This window comes from Amphibalanus amphitrite, unplaced genomic scaffold (assembly GCF_019059575.1).
Source record: "Amphibalanus amphitrite isolate SeventyFive unplaced genomic scaffold, NRLGWU_Aamphi_draft 000306F_arrow, whole genome shotgun sequence".
Taxonomy (NCBI): domain Eukaryota; kingdom Metazoa; phylum Arthropoda; class Thecostraca; order Balanomorpha; family Balanidae; genus Amphibalanus; species Amphibalanus amphitrite.
Genome location: NW_024881801.1, coordinates 314,437 through 328,678, shown reverse-complemented (window position 1 = coordinate 328,678; position 14,242 = coordinate 314,437). Strand labels below are relative to the sequence as shown.

Here is a 14,242-nt window from a genome sequence, read left to right as displayed (position 1 = left end):
CTATTAACGCCCTTTCTGAGTAATTCTCTCAGATTTGACCTAACGTCAACGGTTTTGCCTGCAGGGGGCAAAAACTGCAAAAATAGCCGATTTTTTCGGAAACAGTTTTTCTGCAATAATTTTTTACCCAAGCCCTGTACGAGCTTACTTTTACCGGCATCGTGTTCCTCTCGTTAAGACGCATCGAATGAACTATAACTTGACCTTGAAAGGTCAACTTGAAAATTTGACCTCAGGTCAAGGTCATGACCTGACCGGAAAGGGTCATGTTGCATATCAGTCGATCCGTATCGTCGAGCTGAACACATCTAAGGCGTTTTCATCGCTCTAGCATGCCTCTATCAAAAGTTATTTGCGAAAAACTGTTAGATACCATTCGTGACCTAAGATGACCTCAGGGCATAAACAAGGGTCACGGACACCATTTTCATGTTCAGTGTGTCTAAACCACTTGTAATTCGGTGTTTGGGAGTGTTTATGATGTCTTTCGTCCAAAAGAGGCGCATTTCAATTTTCTCCCATTGACACACACACACACACACACACACACACAATGTTTATTAAGGAACCAAACATACATAAGAAATAAAGCATAATCAATGAAACATACAGTACAATAATTAACAACATAAGCGTGATAGCAGAGTGGTGCAAAAGCGCAATCGCTTGACTCGAGGCACCACTCTGAAACATAAGATAAAACATGTGAAACAACCGCCGCCGCCGCTGGCCAGTCGCTCATGAGCGGTAAATTTTGATGGTTCCAACAGCCGCCTAGCTCACGGGATCGCATGATGAAATTTTGAATAAATCAATTGATTACTTCGAAAATCTGCTTGTCTTAGTTAAAAAGGTTTGGAAGATGTATGCCATATCACGACTGCCCTCGCCACTCAAGCGATCTCCGTGAATTAGCATGTTGAATTTCCGGTCAGGTGAATAGTTTGCAAAATTCTCTCCGAGAATACGAGAAGCGTTATCGATTAGTTCTTTTCTTTGGGCATCATAATTTTGGCAGAATAGTACGTAGTGACGTACATCCTCTTTGAAATGACCACAAGAACATTCAGGCGTATCTGTTTTGTTTATTTGAAATAGATGTGAGTTTAAGCAAGACATATCAGTTCTTAATCGGGTATGTAAAATATTTCCGGTCTTAGAGCCAATTTTGTAGTAGTCTGGGGGTTTGGGCACCCCTAGTCGCTGAAGGATTTCTTTTTTGAAGGATGTTTGAGACAAGGATCTTAATGATTCTGGGAGGTGGTTCCATGTTTTAGCTGTTGATAGAAAGAATGAGGATTGGTAGGATGCGGTGCGGTGTGGTTGGATTGTGTGGTTGCTGCGATTTCGCAAGTCTCTTCCTGTCCTTTGTGAGCGGGTGTCCGGTATGATTGATCGGATATAGCTGGGTGTGTTTATGACTTATAATGGGGAGGTCGCAAAATTGACCTGACCTTAGGTCATCGATATCAAAATTCTGAGATATACATTTTGTACATGCTATTGCTCTTAGCAATCGCTGAAAGTTTCAAAGCAATCGGTCACTCGGTGTAGCTATGACAGACATTGAAACTTTTTATGAGGTGAGGTCACTTCAAGTGACCTGGTGACCTGACCTTGAATGACCTTGGTCTGAAATTTTCACAACATGTGTAGAATTGATGTATGATAAGGTGTACCAAAAACGGCGGCGCTCCGCGCCGCTGTTTTTGAGATATTCACGAAAAACCACAAGGGGGGGTGTTCAAACACCCCCCCCCCCAGCAGGGCGCGGGTTAAAGCATTTGTCGATGTTGTGAGTGCCCAAACCGGTATTTGCAGGCCATGGCCACCAATTTGGCTATCTCAACTCAAAACTAATGTTAAGGTGGGAGTGTCCCTTTTTAACTTATCTTGACTGGGAGCTATTTACGAAAACACTGATGACCTCAAATGGTTTTCGTCCTAACGTCGTAAATGACGACACACAAAGCTCTTAATGCTAAAATTCATCATAAGATTGTGCGGGTATCAAACACGGATGCTTCCAGCTGTTGAGATGTAAGCTTCACAACGCAAGTTCTGCCAGTTGTAGTTGCTTCTCTGGTGTTCCGGCCGCCAGCAGATGTCCTTCGGCCTTTGAATGGGCTCAGGAGTTGTAAGCGTAGTCATCTAATGACTCAATAAAATTATGACATTTCTGGACCGTGCAGAATCTGTGCATTGCGTCACGATCTGACTTGGCCTGAATAGGAATTATCCAGGCAAGTGCTAAATAAATGGGCTGGCTGGAATCAAACACCAGATTGATTAAATTTCACGTCGATATGTAACTCGTCTTGAATGGGCAATCGCAAAAAGTCGGGGTTGGACGAATCGCCTACCAAACGTTTTTCCGGCCTGGGTGATAGCCTGTTTTTCCGATGCTGCAATATACGCATTGTGCAACGATGAATAGAACATATCATTCTGATTATTATGACAATCGGCATTCATATTTATCTGTAAAAGCAGTGTGCTATTTCTACAAGTAGTCTCTTACTACTATCGTCTAGTCGTGCGTCTAAATCAACAACGCATATCGCAATTGTACTATAAAAAAAAACTCTAGCAGAAATAGTAACTAGCAGAAAATGGGCAGTGGTATTTTTGGATGGATCGTTGTGATTGAAGATCTGAAGAGTGAAGAGTGATCAGATTCGTGACATAACTCAACAGATGCACGCTTGAACAATATTAGCCGTTTTCACGACGGCCATCTGGTACACATTTGGTGCACATCTGGTACAGATTAGGTGCAGATTTGGTCAAATCAGGTTCAGTGTGTCTCTTAGCAGCTATCAGCTAGGGTTGCACTAATTGCTTGCTCGTGCCGTATGAGTTCCAGGTCATCTGCCTGATAACTCGTCGGAATTATTAGGTATGTTTTTACATGAATACTGAAATTTATTCACACCACAAATTCATCAACAGATACCGGGAGTAAACATACATGTTCCAGAGGCAATAATTCATCCATGCCGCAACAATATAGCAGATGAAACTTGCAACAGAAATGACAAGCAAAACGTTCTGGATGTCACTGTTGGCTTCCGTCGATAAAGCCGACATAACTCGACCTCTTATACGACGTTGAACTCGACTATCAAAAATGGTGCGGTCCAGCCAAGCGAGGGCTGGCCTTAATATATTTTGTATGTTTATATGCTTATATATTCATATGTATATTTACATATTTCATTTCCGTTAATCGTAAATTGCTCGCAATGCGGCCAAACTGTAGCATGAGGTCGGATAAGGTTATTTCTACATAAATGATTCAGGTGGTTGTATAACACGCGACATGTACGGCGAAATACGCACAACCGAATGTGGTTAAACGACCACTCTGACTTGCATATGGTTTTAACTGCCCAACAAGGCATATACAGAATTATACACTACACAGTCATGCAGAGAAATAATTGTGCGCGCACTTGAACAAAGAGTTCATAGTACCTGACATTAACATTCCGGTAATAAAATCGACTGACAAGTAAGGCACTGTACCGTAAAGCACTATGAAGCGGCCAATGGCTGCGTGCGAAATAAACGTTACATGTCCTTGCCACTGCTAATCGACTACGTGAAAGCGTTTCAGCGATCACGGGACCACGACATATACGCCTCAGAGGGGGCTGAAGGGGCCCATCGCCTACGCAAGGTTGAATTAGGGATACATTACTGACTCAGCTGAGACAAGCTCAGCTGGTAATTTAAGTATATGCAATACAGATCTAATACAGAATGTAATAGACACAATTGCACAATGCACACAGCCACACACTACATACAAACTCTTGAAATGAAAATCACCAAAAATGGCTGATGGCGCGGACCTTGCACCAGTCCATTCAAAGATTTCCGGCTAAATTTGAATGCAGTAAGATGAAAATATATAATTGATATCTAATTCACTATTTGCATTCGAGACGCTCTTCTGCTGCCTATGTGGCAGCAGAATAGATCGGTTTCGTCATTGGGACCCGGGTGTCTCCGATGTAGGTAATTTCCACACCGTCTGGTCGGATCGCCACTTTCTTGACATCACCGACCTTTGCTCTGTCGCCGGTCCCTGGAACACGAGACGAAAGGAGAGGTCAGCTTCGCGACCCTTTGGATGAAACACTCACGGTACTCGCTGGCATTCAATGCTCCGTCACAATACACACTACCAGCCGTTTAACGCTAGGCGATGGGAGAGATCATGAGAGTGAAATGTTTGCTGTGATGAGTAAGGTAAAAGTTTTACGATTTCATTCAAATGTTTTACTGAAAACAAGTCTGAAGGCAGAACAATATCAAAGCTAGATATGGAATATGGATGCCTCGTTAAAAAAGGAAAACAGTGTTGATGTGCGGATATAATGTAGCATGTAAAGCTTTAAGTTTACGCTCAGTGACTTATTTACATTACCAGGGGAACTTGAAATTACAGTCAATTTTTATGTTCGCTGTGCTGGGTAGCATATGACATTTAGGTATATGACATTAACACAAGTATCATAAAATTTACACCACCCCATACACATGCCCCTGACGTCTGACGCCGCTTCCTTGCACTCGCTTACCCGACACGTCGGGTGAGACGTAGCTTCCCCTGGCCATGCGTATCAGGTTCCATACCAGCAGGCATAGGAACTCGAGAATTTCAGCCACCATTATGATGGAGATGCCCAGGTAAAGTGACATGGCACCTCCTAGGCTGCTGAAGAAGGAACTATACTGCAAACGATAAGAGAATAAGGCTTGACACATCCACCGAGAGCCGAACTATGAAGTATCTATGCTTACATTTTATTTTACTTTGTTTCACTTCCTTGTAGACACTAGACAGAAATCATGAGGTAAAAAAAGAAACACTGACGAGGCCTTCCTTTTTCACTCCTACATTTGTAATCTGTTTTAATGTTATTAAAATAAGCGATAAGACATATCAGCAACAGCAATGGTGCATTGGGACCTCAAAGCGCGTCAAGTAGGTACAGCCCACCGCTAAAGTAATGTGTGGTTTTACCAATCTCAACGGATGGCTTTGACCGACGATTTTTAAATGCGGACTGATTGAAAAGAAGACGTCAATAGATAAAGTTATAGCTGCAAGGGTGAAGATACATGTAAGCTACATTTAAAGTCTCGTTGCAGTCTGGCTGATCGTTCCTAGGCTTCAGAAGCAGAACATACCCATGACTGAAACCATACATTACTTCTGCTGTGGACTGTACTTACCTATTGAGGTCATTTTAAACCCTGTTGACCAAAACAGCAGCAATAATTTTAACAACAACAACAACAACAACAACAACAACAACAACAACAACAACAACAACAACAACAACAACAACAACAACAAATGATCACCTACCGTATAAAACTCGGATTGGGTGAGAGCCGCAGTGTTAAGAGTCTTGAAAAACACTTTAATCTCGAGTATGTTGGAGGCCAGCTCTTTCCGGGAATCAGGTGTCAGTCCCCTGATGTCGATACCCATCTGACTGGCCGCTTCGATCTGTCGAACCCAATTAGAATCTTGTAGAACATTCATCAGGGTCATGCTCGGTGGTGCCTTGGTACTCTTAAGCTGTCTCTATTCCAAAATTCTCGGTCGGTAAACCTTCGGGTGTTCATCAGTATTAACTACGATTGAAGAGCGATTGATTTAACTTTCCAGCTGTACGCGCCTCGAACTTTGTAAAAAAAAAGCGTTTGGGAATCGGTAACCATGCCTCGAGACATTGAATGCATATTCCTTATTGTCAACAGTCAATCGTATAAATGGCAATGTATGAGCAGCTAATTAGTCGGTTAATTTGTATCCCGTTCTGTGAAAGTGCTCCTAAGACATTTAAACAAAACGCTGGGGTGGGGTATTAGATGCGCTAGCGCACACCCCCACCCACACATGCACACACATGTCGCTTGACGTGACGAATTGACGACACATTCCCACCAATTATGCATATCCACAGCACCGACACCTACTCGCATTTACACACCAAGCCAACCGACCGGGGTCATTAAACCAGCGCCATCAATGACCGAACGCATGGCGGGCACGCCAGCCCAGCGGCGCAGGGAGGGCTCGGGTGACCCTGAAACGCAGTTCACACTTGCCCGTAAGGTCTGCCGGTGACGGGCCCGACACCGTCAAAACGGCCGAAACCGACGGAGTGACGGCCGTCAGGTCGACGGGCATGTGTGAACCGGCAGCGTTTGACGGCCGGCAACAGCTGACTGCGCCGGCGCCGGACCTGACGGCCGTCGCTTTGGAAAGTTCAGCAATGTTCAACTTTTGACGGTGACGGGCCCGTCGGTTTGAATGTCTGCGTGTTGGAGGAAGAGGAAAAGGAACCTTCTCATGCAGCATGAAGCTTATATGCATTTTTAAGATCATTTGTACCATTTTCCATCCATTTGTTGAGATGAAAGTGTTTATTACGGCACGATATCTTGAGATTCGATCCCTGATTTAAATCAGCGAACCGATGTGTCTTTCATTTAAATTAAATTGCAGCATTATTTGACATAAAAATGTAATTTTATTTCTGTAATTCAAAGAATATTTTTAACCTCTCGGCCTCTACCGTCTCCCCATCCCCTTCCCCCATCTGCGTCAATCTCGAAAATGGTGCGCCATTTCTGTCACAACATATGGCAGCCAACGGGAGCTACCAAATCTCAACTTTCGTTTGACGGGCTGCAGGCCGTCAGGTCGACGGTGACGGGCCCGACACCGACAGACTGACGGTCATGTGTGAACTGCGTTTGACCCAGCGCGGGGGTCCCACGCGTCTGTCAGTACCGCGGGGACCATAGCCACCGACGGGACAACACAGCAGGGCGGCGTCACAGCGCGGGGGAGTGTCTGTGGTGTCGGAGTTCTGTTCACATCGCGGGCGAGATTGATTACAGACGCTTATCAATAGTCGCGTTTACATAGCATTTTTGACGGCACTCTAACTCATTATTTTGCAATAATTTCGATGCAGTGATCTTTGCATATTTAGAGGGGATAATTTTGTAAATTGTACGGCACCATTGGCATATTTTGAAACATAACGGGCGAGGCTAATGTTTGGTTAGCGAAATGATGCATGTCTGCAGCCGTAGATACCTAAAACGGCATGCACTGAAGCGAACAAATATGCACTATGAGGACATTGGAATTGATGTGTGGTGTGAGACTTTTACGGCAGTATGCCATGATGCTTCCTGCTTCTTCGATTGATAGGTTAGAACAACGGAATACTCGATTAACCCGCGCCCCAGTGGCGGTCTCAGCCAACTTCGCCCTAGTGGGGGGGGGGGGGGGCATATGTTACTACCCACCTCTAACTCAAAAACTAAGAGGGCTAGAAAGACGCGGTAAAAAGCAGTCGATAGCTCTCAATGCGTACGTTTGAAAGTACTTCGGTCATTTTTCACCTTAGAGCAATATTGAGGTCATCAGAGGTCATTAAAGGTCAAAATTTGCCAATTGTCATTATATTTTTCAGAAAACATGCCGCTATCTCAGGAACTATGGTAGCTAGAAAAACGCAGCGAAGAGGAATCGATAGCTTTTGAACTCTTCTTTTGAAAAGGTTTTTTATCAATATTGACCTCAGGTCAACGGTTTAGCCTCCAGGCTCCAGAGGGCAAAAACTGCAAAAATAGCTGTTTTTACGAAAAGTGTCTTTCGACAATAACTTTTGACTACAAAAAGCCACGACATTTCTATTGCCAGAATCGTGTTCCCCTCGCCGAGACGCGTCGAATGAACTATAATTTGACCTTAAAAGGTCAACTTGAAAATTTGACCTCAGGTCAAGGTCAGTCAGTCGATGCGTCTCAACAAGACAAACACAATGAGACCATCCCCAGCGTTCTATCTCTTTCCAATCGCGAGTTATTGGCAAAAAACTGTAGCCTCAAATGACCTCGGATGACCTTTCTAGAGGCTATCAAGCAAAAATGACACCTTGGTCATCACGGGTGGACTAAATCATTGTGATTCTGAAATATTTGAACTGTTCCTATGCGTACACACGGATCTAGAGGCATTTTCATTTTTCTCCGTTGACTTGTAATGGAAAGGTCACGCCACTGACCTGACCTTAGGTCACGGATATAAAAAATCCGAGATATACAAATTGTAGGCGCCCATAACAGCATGCAATCCACCAAGTTTAAATCCTTTCTGACAAACACCGCAGGCTGGACATGATTGCAAACTTTTTTAGGCTTGGTCAGTTAACTTGACCTGGTGACCTGACCTGACATGACCTGGGCTAAAAAATTTCACACATTGTCCAAAATTGATGTACCAAAAGCTACCCCAAGCGCCGCGGTTTTTTATTCACACGCAAAAAACGCTACAGGGTGGTAACATATGCCCCCCCCCCCCACTGGGGCGAAGGTTAACGTTATTTTAAATCTCCAAGTTTAAGGCAAAAAATAATTTATAACCGTAAGCTGCTGCAACCGAAACGTATATAATACATACTACATAAACATGTCCGATATAGCCCTACCAGAACATTTATAAACTCTTACGGTCGCCATGAATAGCCGGAGGGACGGATGTATTTACGTACCACTGACTATTGCGTTCATCCGTTCGTAAACGGCATTTTGTGAAATGGCGCAGACGGACAGGATTGAAACCATAACGGATGATAGATCAACAAACAACAGAGATCAATAATGTCCGTTAGTCAAAGTCAGTGGACAAATAGCAAACAAACACGAAACAGCGAGCGTCGACCTAGGGGCAAACATAAGAATTACTTCGATTAGTAGCGAAGCGGAAGTCGCGATCGCTGGAAAGCGGCGTTGTCGATTGTCCGATCATCTGTGTTGGAGGGCCAAAGCGCTGACTAGTCGATACAACATGCAACAAACCAGTTTGGAAAACAAACTACATAAATTATTATGGTCGAACAATTAAAAAATGTACAGTCTCGCATAAAACATGAACACCGAATGTTAGGGATTAGAGCCGCTTCGGTGCATGCGGAGAGCAATAACTAATGCCTGAGATTAAAGTAAGTGTGCTCAGTTCCTAGAATACGAGGCAGTAACTACCATAGACAGCCGAGGTTGTGCGGCACTCACCAGGTAGACGTCCCGCGGCCACTCGGCCATTGACTGGAACGTGTTGAAGGACCTCTCGAAGCAGGCCGACGGACAGTGACAGGTGACGTCGCCGTTGTCAAACTTCTGCTGGATCGAGTTGGTGCACTCGGTGTCGTTCCCTGTCAGGAATACAGATTAGCTGCCGAGTCTATAGCTGATATAGCTCAACTTACTGATGTTTCTTAAAAGCGTGTTTGCCCAAAATATCAGCATGTCAACACAAACGCAAGACAGCAAAGGAAATTTCGAAGAAAAATGTAAAGGCGGTGCAAAACGATGATCCACGTTTTATCCTAGACTCACCTTTGACTGTGAGCAGGCAGGGCCGTATTCTCTCCAAAAGCGGCTTCCCGTGTTTGCGGAACGTTAACGGCGACGGATATTTCGCGTGCTGACAGTCGCAGCGCTCAATAAACAGACTCTGCAGGCACATCTTCTGACAGCGCTGGAACGGAGACCGGTCGCTCGATAAAAACATTCCTAAAATGACAAAATAGTTGTCGAAAGATGTATCATCGCCGATCTGACATTGTGTAACGAATGCCTGCACGCCATTCATCAATAAATGTTTGTGGTCGACCGATTTTTTACGAGAGCAGTTCTATCATTGAAGTTCATAATTTTTTTCTTAGGTTTTTAGTTTCGTACCGTAGTGGAGTAGCTTTCTTTGACGTCCTCATCAGTGGGTGGCACGGGCACATATTCTGCGTCCGTCCACGCTGTGATGCATTGGGACTTGTATGGGTATGGCAGCCTTTGAATCGTCAACTGTGGAGTGACACATACAATTTCACTGTAACAAGAAGCGTGCTCACACAGTCCTGAAATGCATATTTCATTTTCAATACCTCCGGTAGATTTGCGTCGAAAGAAGATGGCGTGATTAATGAGACATCAATTGCTTAAAACAAATAAATGATTCAATCAGCAATCAATCATAAAAACATTAACCCGCGCCTGGGCGGTGGTTTGATCGTAGCACATCGGTAAGGGACGTTTTTACGGTACCCGCTTCTTACTCAGCTCCCCCAAACAACTGCTGATATTTTATTATCATCCTCTAATAAATGGTTACAATAGATGCCGCCGTATAGTAAGAAATCGAAAAACATAAGAGGGCGTAACAACGTCCACAGTCGCGGCTCCGGCTAATAAACCAATCCATCGTCTTAGTTACAATGCATCGTTGTAAAGACAGTCCCTTTCTCTTCATTTAGCAACTCCTTCCGCCACCCGTTCCGCTAAGCACTGCTGACACCTGTTCGCCCACCTGTTCGATGGCGATCGAGGTGGCCACGTTGGGCATCACGCTGAGCCCGCTGTCCTCGACATCCGGCTGCTGGTCGGGCTGGTGCACCTGCACGCGCGCCCCCTTCGTGGCCGTCACCGGCGGGAACGTGTGGTGGTTCAGGTCCAACAGCAGGTCCAGGCCTGAGGCGGACATGACTCAGTCAACAGTGAAAGGATTTCTGAAGGCTGAGGCAGGAGCCTTTCGAGGTTCCAGCACCAAAATGAACCTATAAATAAGACAAGAGCGCGCGTCCCGTTAGACCAGTGACACGCTCCCGGCAGTGTCACACTTACTGTACTGCTGTCCCGTTAGACCAGTAACACGCTCCCGACAGTGTCACACTTACTGTACTGCTGTCCCGTTTGACCAGTAACACGCTCCCGACAGTGTCACACTTACTGTACTGCTGTCCCGTTAGACCAGTAACACGCTCCCGACAGTGTCACACTTACTGTACTGCTGTCCCGTTAGACCAGTAACACGCTCCCGACAGTGTCACACTTACTGTACTGCTGTCCCGTTAGACCAGTGACACGCTCCCGACAGTGTCACATGCTTACTGTACTGCTGTCCCGTTAGACCAGTAACACGCTCCCGACAGTGTCACACTTACTGTACTGCTGTCCCGTTAGACCAGTAACACGCTCCCCGGCCAAGGGGTCGGAGGTCTCCGTCACGTTCGAGTTGAACGTGAAACAGTTCCCGTACTCGGCTGAAGATGTGGTTCGAAACAGGCTGCAAGCAGAGGTTTTAAAGTCAGGACTTGTACACATCACTCGTCGAGAACCAAGAAGGGCGTTAAGCACCAGGCACGGCTATAAATCAAACATCGTGTTTCTACTGTGCCTAATATACTGTGCCTAATATAAAATTACCGCATATAAATCGGTCAAGTGGTTGCTGAGATATAAGCGTCGCAAAAGCGTGACCATGGCCGGCCATCATATCGCACATCATTCGATTAGGCTGAAAACCTTAGGGTGGTTGCATCAACGCCCCTGGCCTGGCGAGGGATATACGCTGAATCTGTTGGCAGTGGCGGATCCAGCTCAGAGTTGGGAGGGGGGGGGGGGCAAACCATAACAATTCATCGATTCTTTCCATGCCTCATCCATAGGCGTAATGTTAAAATTATGCCGTTTGGGAGGGGCAAATGCCCATTTTGCCCCCCCCCCCCGGATCTGCCACTGTCTGTTGGTAAAATTAGGAACTTTCTTGACTCTTAAGAAGTATGTGCTTTGATAGAATTTTACAGTACAAAACGGTGCTTCCCAAATCGCGCTTCAAGAGGTGAATTTATGTAGACGTTTCCGTCCACGTCTGATCCTTGTGCTTATTATAGTTGTTATAATAATGTATGGCAGTTGAGCTCCTATGCCTAGATTCAGGTACGCGTAAACAAATAAGAATTATATAAAAAAGAGTGGCTATGGCTCTGTTACTCACAGTTCATCTTTGCATGACGTGCCCAGGTAAGTACAATCTTTGATGAAGTCTTCCCAAGCTATGCCAATCCTTATTCTTTTAGCTTCCGACAGCATCATAAACTCGTTTAATCTGTGCATGTCTTCGTCGTATGCCTTGCTCGCTTTGAAATCACCCGGATCTAGCTTCCTCACGCGAGACCTTGGATCCTGAAAATGGGACCCATAATTAGTTCAGCTCGCTTGGGAAAAGGGCGTATATCGACTCATTGAAAATTGAAATCATTGTATGGCCGACACGTTGCACTTCCAATAAATCCAATTCGGCAATGTTAAGCGTAAGTCTTTTTCGCTTCACTTTGAATGGCATAATGAACCAGACTGGCAATTGGCCCATTACGTTGACATGACCATCTTGGCAATCGAAGACATTGTATGAATCACCTCTGAGAGCGAAAAACTGACGACTACCGCACTGGTTGTTATCCGTCAGGGAGGTATCTGATTTGCGTGCTACATACACATGTAAGAAATGGACGGTAAACAACGGACGGGATAAGCGCATCCTGACGGTGTCTGGAGAAGGGCAATAAAATACACCTGAGCTAGACATGTAAACGATAATAACTAAACGTTGGGGTGCGTGCTCCCTTGTCAATTGTCTTCTCACATTTGAATCCTGTAGCTCCGCTTCGATGACGGCTCGCTTCCTCCGCAGCTTTTGTGCCACAACATCGGTGTTGTCTGTTGACCCAGCCACCCCACCGTCCGCAGTGTCTGCTGATTTCGCTGTTCCACTTTCGGTGTTGTCTGTTGATCCAGCTGCAGTGTCTGCATTGGCAGTGTCCGTTGATCCAGCCGTTCCATCATTAGCAGTGTCCGTTGATCCAGCCGTTTCATCACCGGCAGTGTCCGTTGATCCAGCCGTTCCATCACTGGCAGTGTCCGTTGATCCAGCCGTTCCATCATTAGCAGTGTCTTTGGATCCAGCCGTGCCATCACTGGCAGTGTCCGTTGATCCAGCCGTGCCATCACTGGCAGTGTCCGTTGATCCAGCCGTTCCATCACTGGCAGTGTCCGTTGATCCAGCCGTTTCATCACCGGCAGTGTCCGTTGATCCAGCCGTTCCATCACCGGCAGTGTCCGTTGATCCAGCCGTTCCATCACTGGCAGTGTCTTTGGATTCAGCCGTTCCATCACTGGCAGTGTCCGTTGATCCAGCGGTTCCATCATTGGCAGTGTCCGTTGATCCAGCCGTTCCATCGTCCGTCGTGCCTGCCGATGCTGCCGTTCCGTCGGTATCGCCTGTTGACCTCAGTACCCCACCGGTAAACGTTTTCGGCTGCGGGCAGGTCGTGTTGCATCCAATAAAGCCAAACACCCAATCAAGGTCTTCGGCCATCTCTGATCCACCACCTTTTCGGCGAAGCATTTCTAGCAGCTCTTGTAGCGTTTCGCACTGTTCGCATTCCAGGCAAGAAACAGACTTGTCTGCTAGCCAGCTTCTCGTTACAGTACCAGCCACTATTGACCATATGTATGGACATTGCAGCCCACTAGGATCCAAACAGCGGAACGACTTGAGGAGTTTGCTGATGTGCCCGTTGTCGGGTTCGCTGAGCGCGGTACTGAGCAGGCGGCGGCAGTCGATCTTGCTCTGGCTGCAGACGGTGACGGCCGGGAAGTTGGCCGACCTGTCGTACACCACCTCCATCTGCGTGCTGTGCGGGAAGGCGTAGTAGTCCTCGATGACGTCCACCACGTCCATCACCGTCATCACCAGCCCGATGGCGAACAGCACTAGCCAGATGAGCCGCTGCGGTCGCCAATCGGCGCTGTAGGCGTTGGAGAGGCCGCCGACGCCCGTGCGGCCCCAGTACTGGCGGCCGGTGTCTTTGAGCACGCGTCCGACCGACACCCGGGCGGTCATGGCTGCGACCGCCGACCGTCGGCCTCTGACCCTGCCGACCAGTGGCACCTCTAAATGACCGACCGACCGACCGGCGGCCGCCCGACATGCCCCCTGCTCATGGTAGCCACGGTGACTGAGACACACACAGCGGAGGTGTGCGTCACTACGTGTCGTATTCTCAGCCGAGTGTTTGTTAGTGTGGTTTGCAATTTGCAAACAATACATTGAGCAATTAACATGTCCACAGACATGCAATCAACGATGTCTGGGCTGAAGGATGGTCGCACAAAAAGGTATATACAGTCAAATCACTACTGTCAGCTGTATGTATAGTTGCCGTTTCTCTGTCAACTAGCCTTTTTGGCAAGGATGCCTGATGCTATCCGAGTTCCCAGGTTTGTACTTACCTAACAGTTGACCAGTGACGGATCTAAGCGGGTGGAGGGGGGGGGGGGGAGAGACTTGGGGCAAAGGCCAAAA

General features: G+C 46.4%; 1 protein-coding gene across 1 annotated transcript; it reads right to left on the bottom strand.

The window, feature by feature from the left end:
* Positions 1-2,904: 2,904 nt before the first annotated feature.
* LOC122388041 lies at positions 2,905-13,792 on the bottom strand. The gene is made up of 10 exons (XM_043378802.1): positions 12,521-13,792; positions 11,873-12,060; positions 11,040-11,161; positions 10,406-10,566; positions 9,784-9,903; positions 9,439-9,580; positions 9,115-9,254; positions 5,384-5,527; positions 4,590-4,743; positions 2,905-4,093 (listed from the first exon to the last, which is right to left on the bottom strand). The coding sequence occupies exons 1-10, from the start codon at positions 13,778-13,780 to the stop codon at positions 3,966-3,968; spliced, it is 2,559 nt and encodes an 852-aa protein (XP_043234737.1). The 5' UTR covers positions 13,781-13,792; the 3' UTR covers positions 2,905-3,965.
* Between the last annotated feature and the right edge of the window lie 450 nt (positions 13,793-14,242).

Coding starts and splice junctions, on each gene's coding strand:
- LOC122388041 (XM_043378802.1), bottom strand. CDS start 13,780: ATGACCGCCCGGGTGTCGGTCGGACGCGTGCTCAAAGACACCGGCCGC. Junction 9,255..9,438: donor CTGCCTGCTCACAGTCAAAG/GTGAGTCTAGGA, acceptor TATTCCTGACAG/GGAACGACACCGAGTGCACC. Junction 4,744..5,383: donor CCCAATCCGAGTTTTATACG/GTAGGTGATCAT, acceptor TATCGTTTGCAG/TATAGTTCCTTCTTCAGCAG.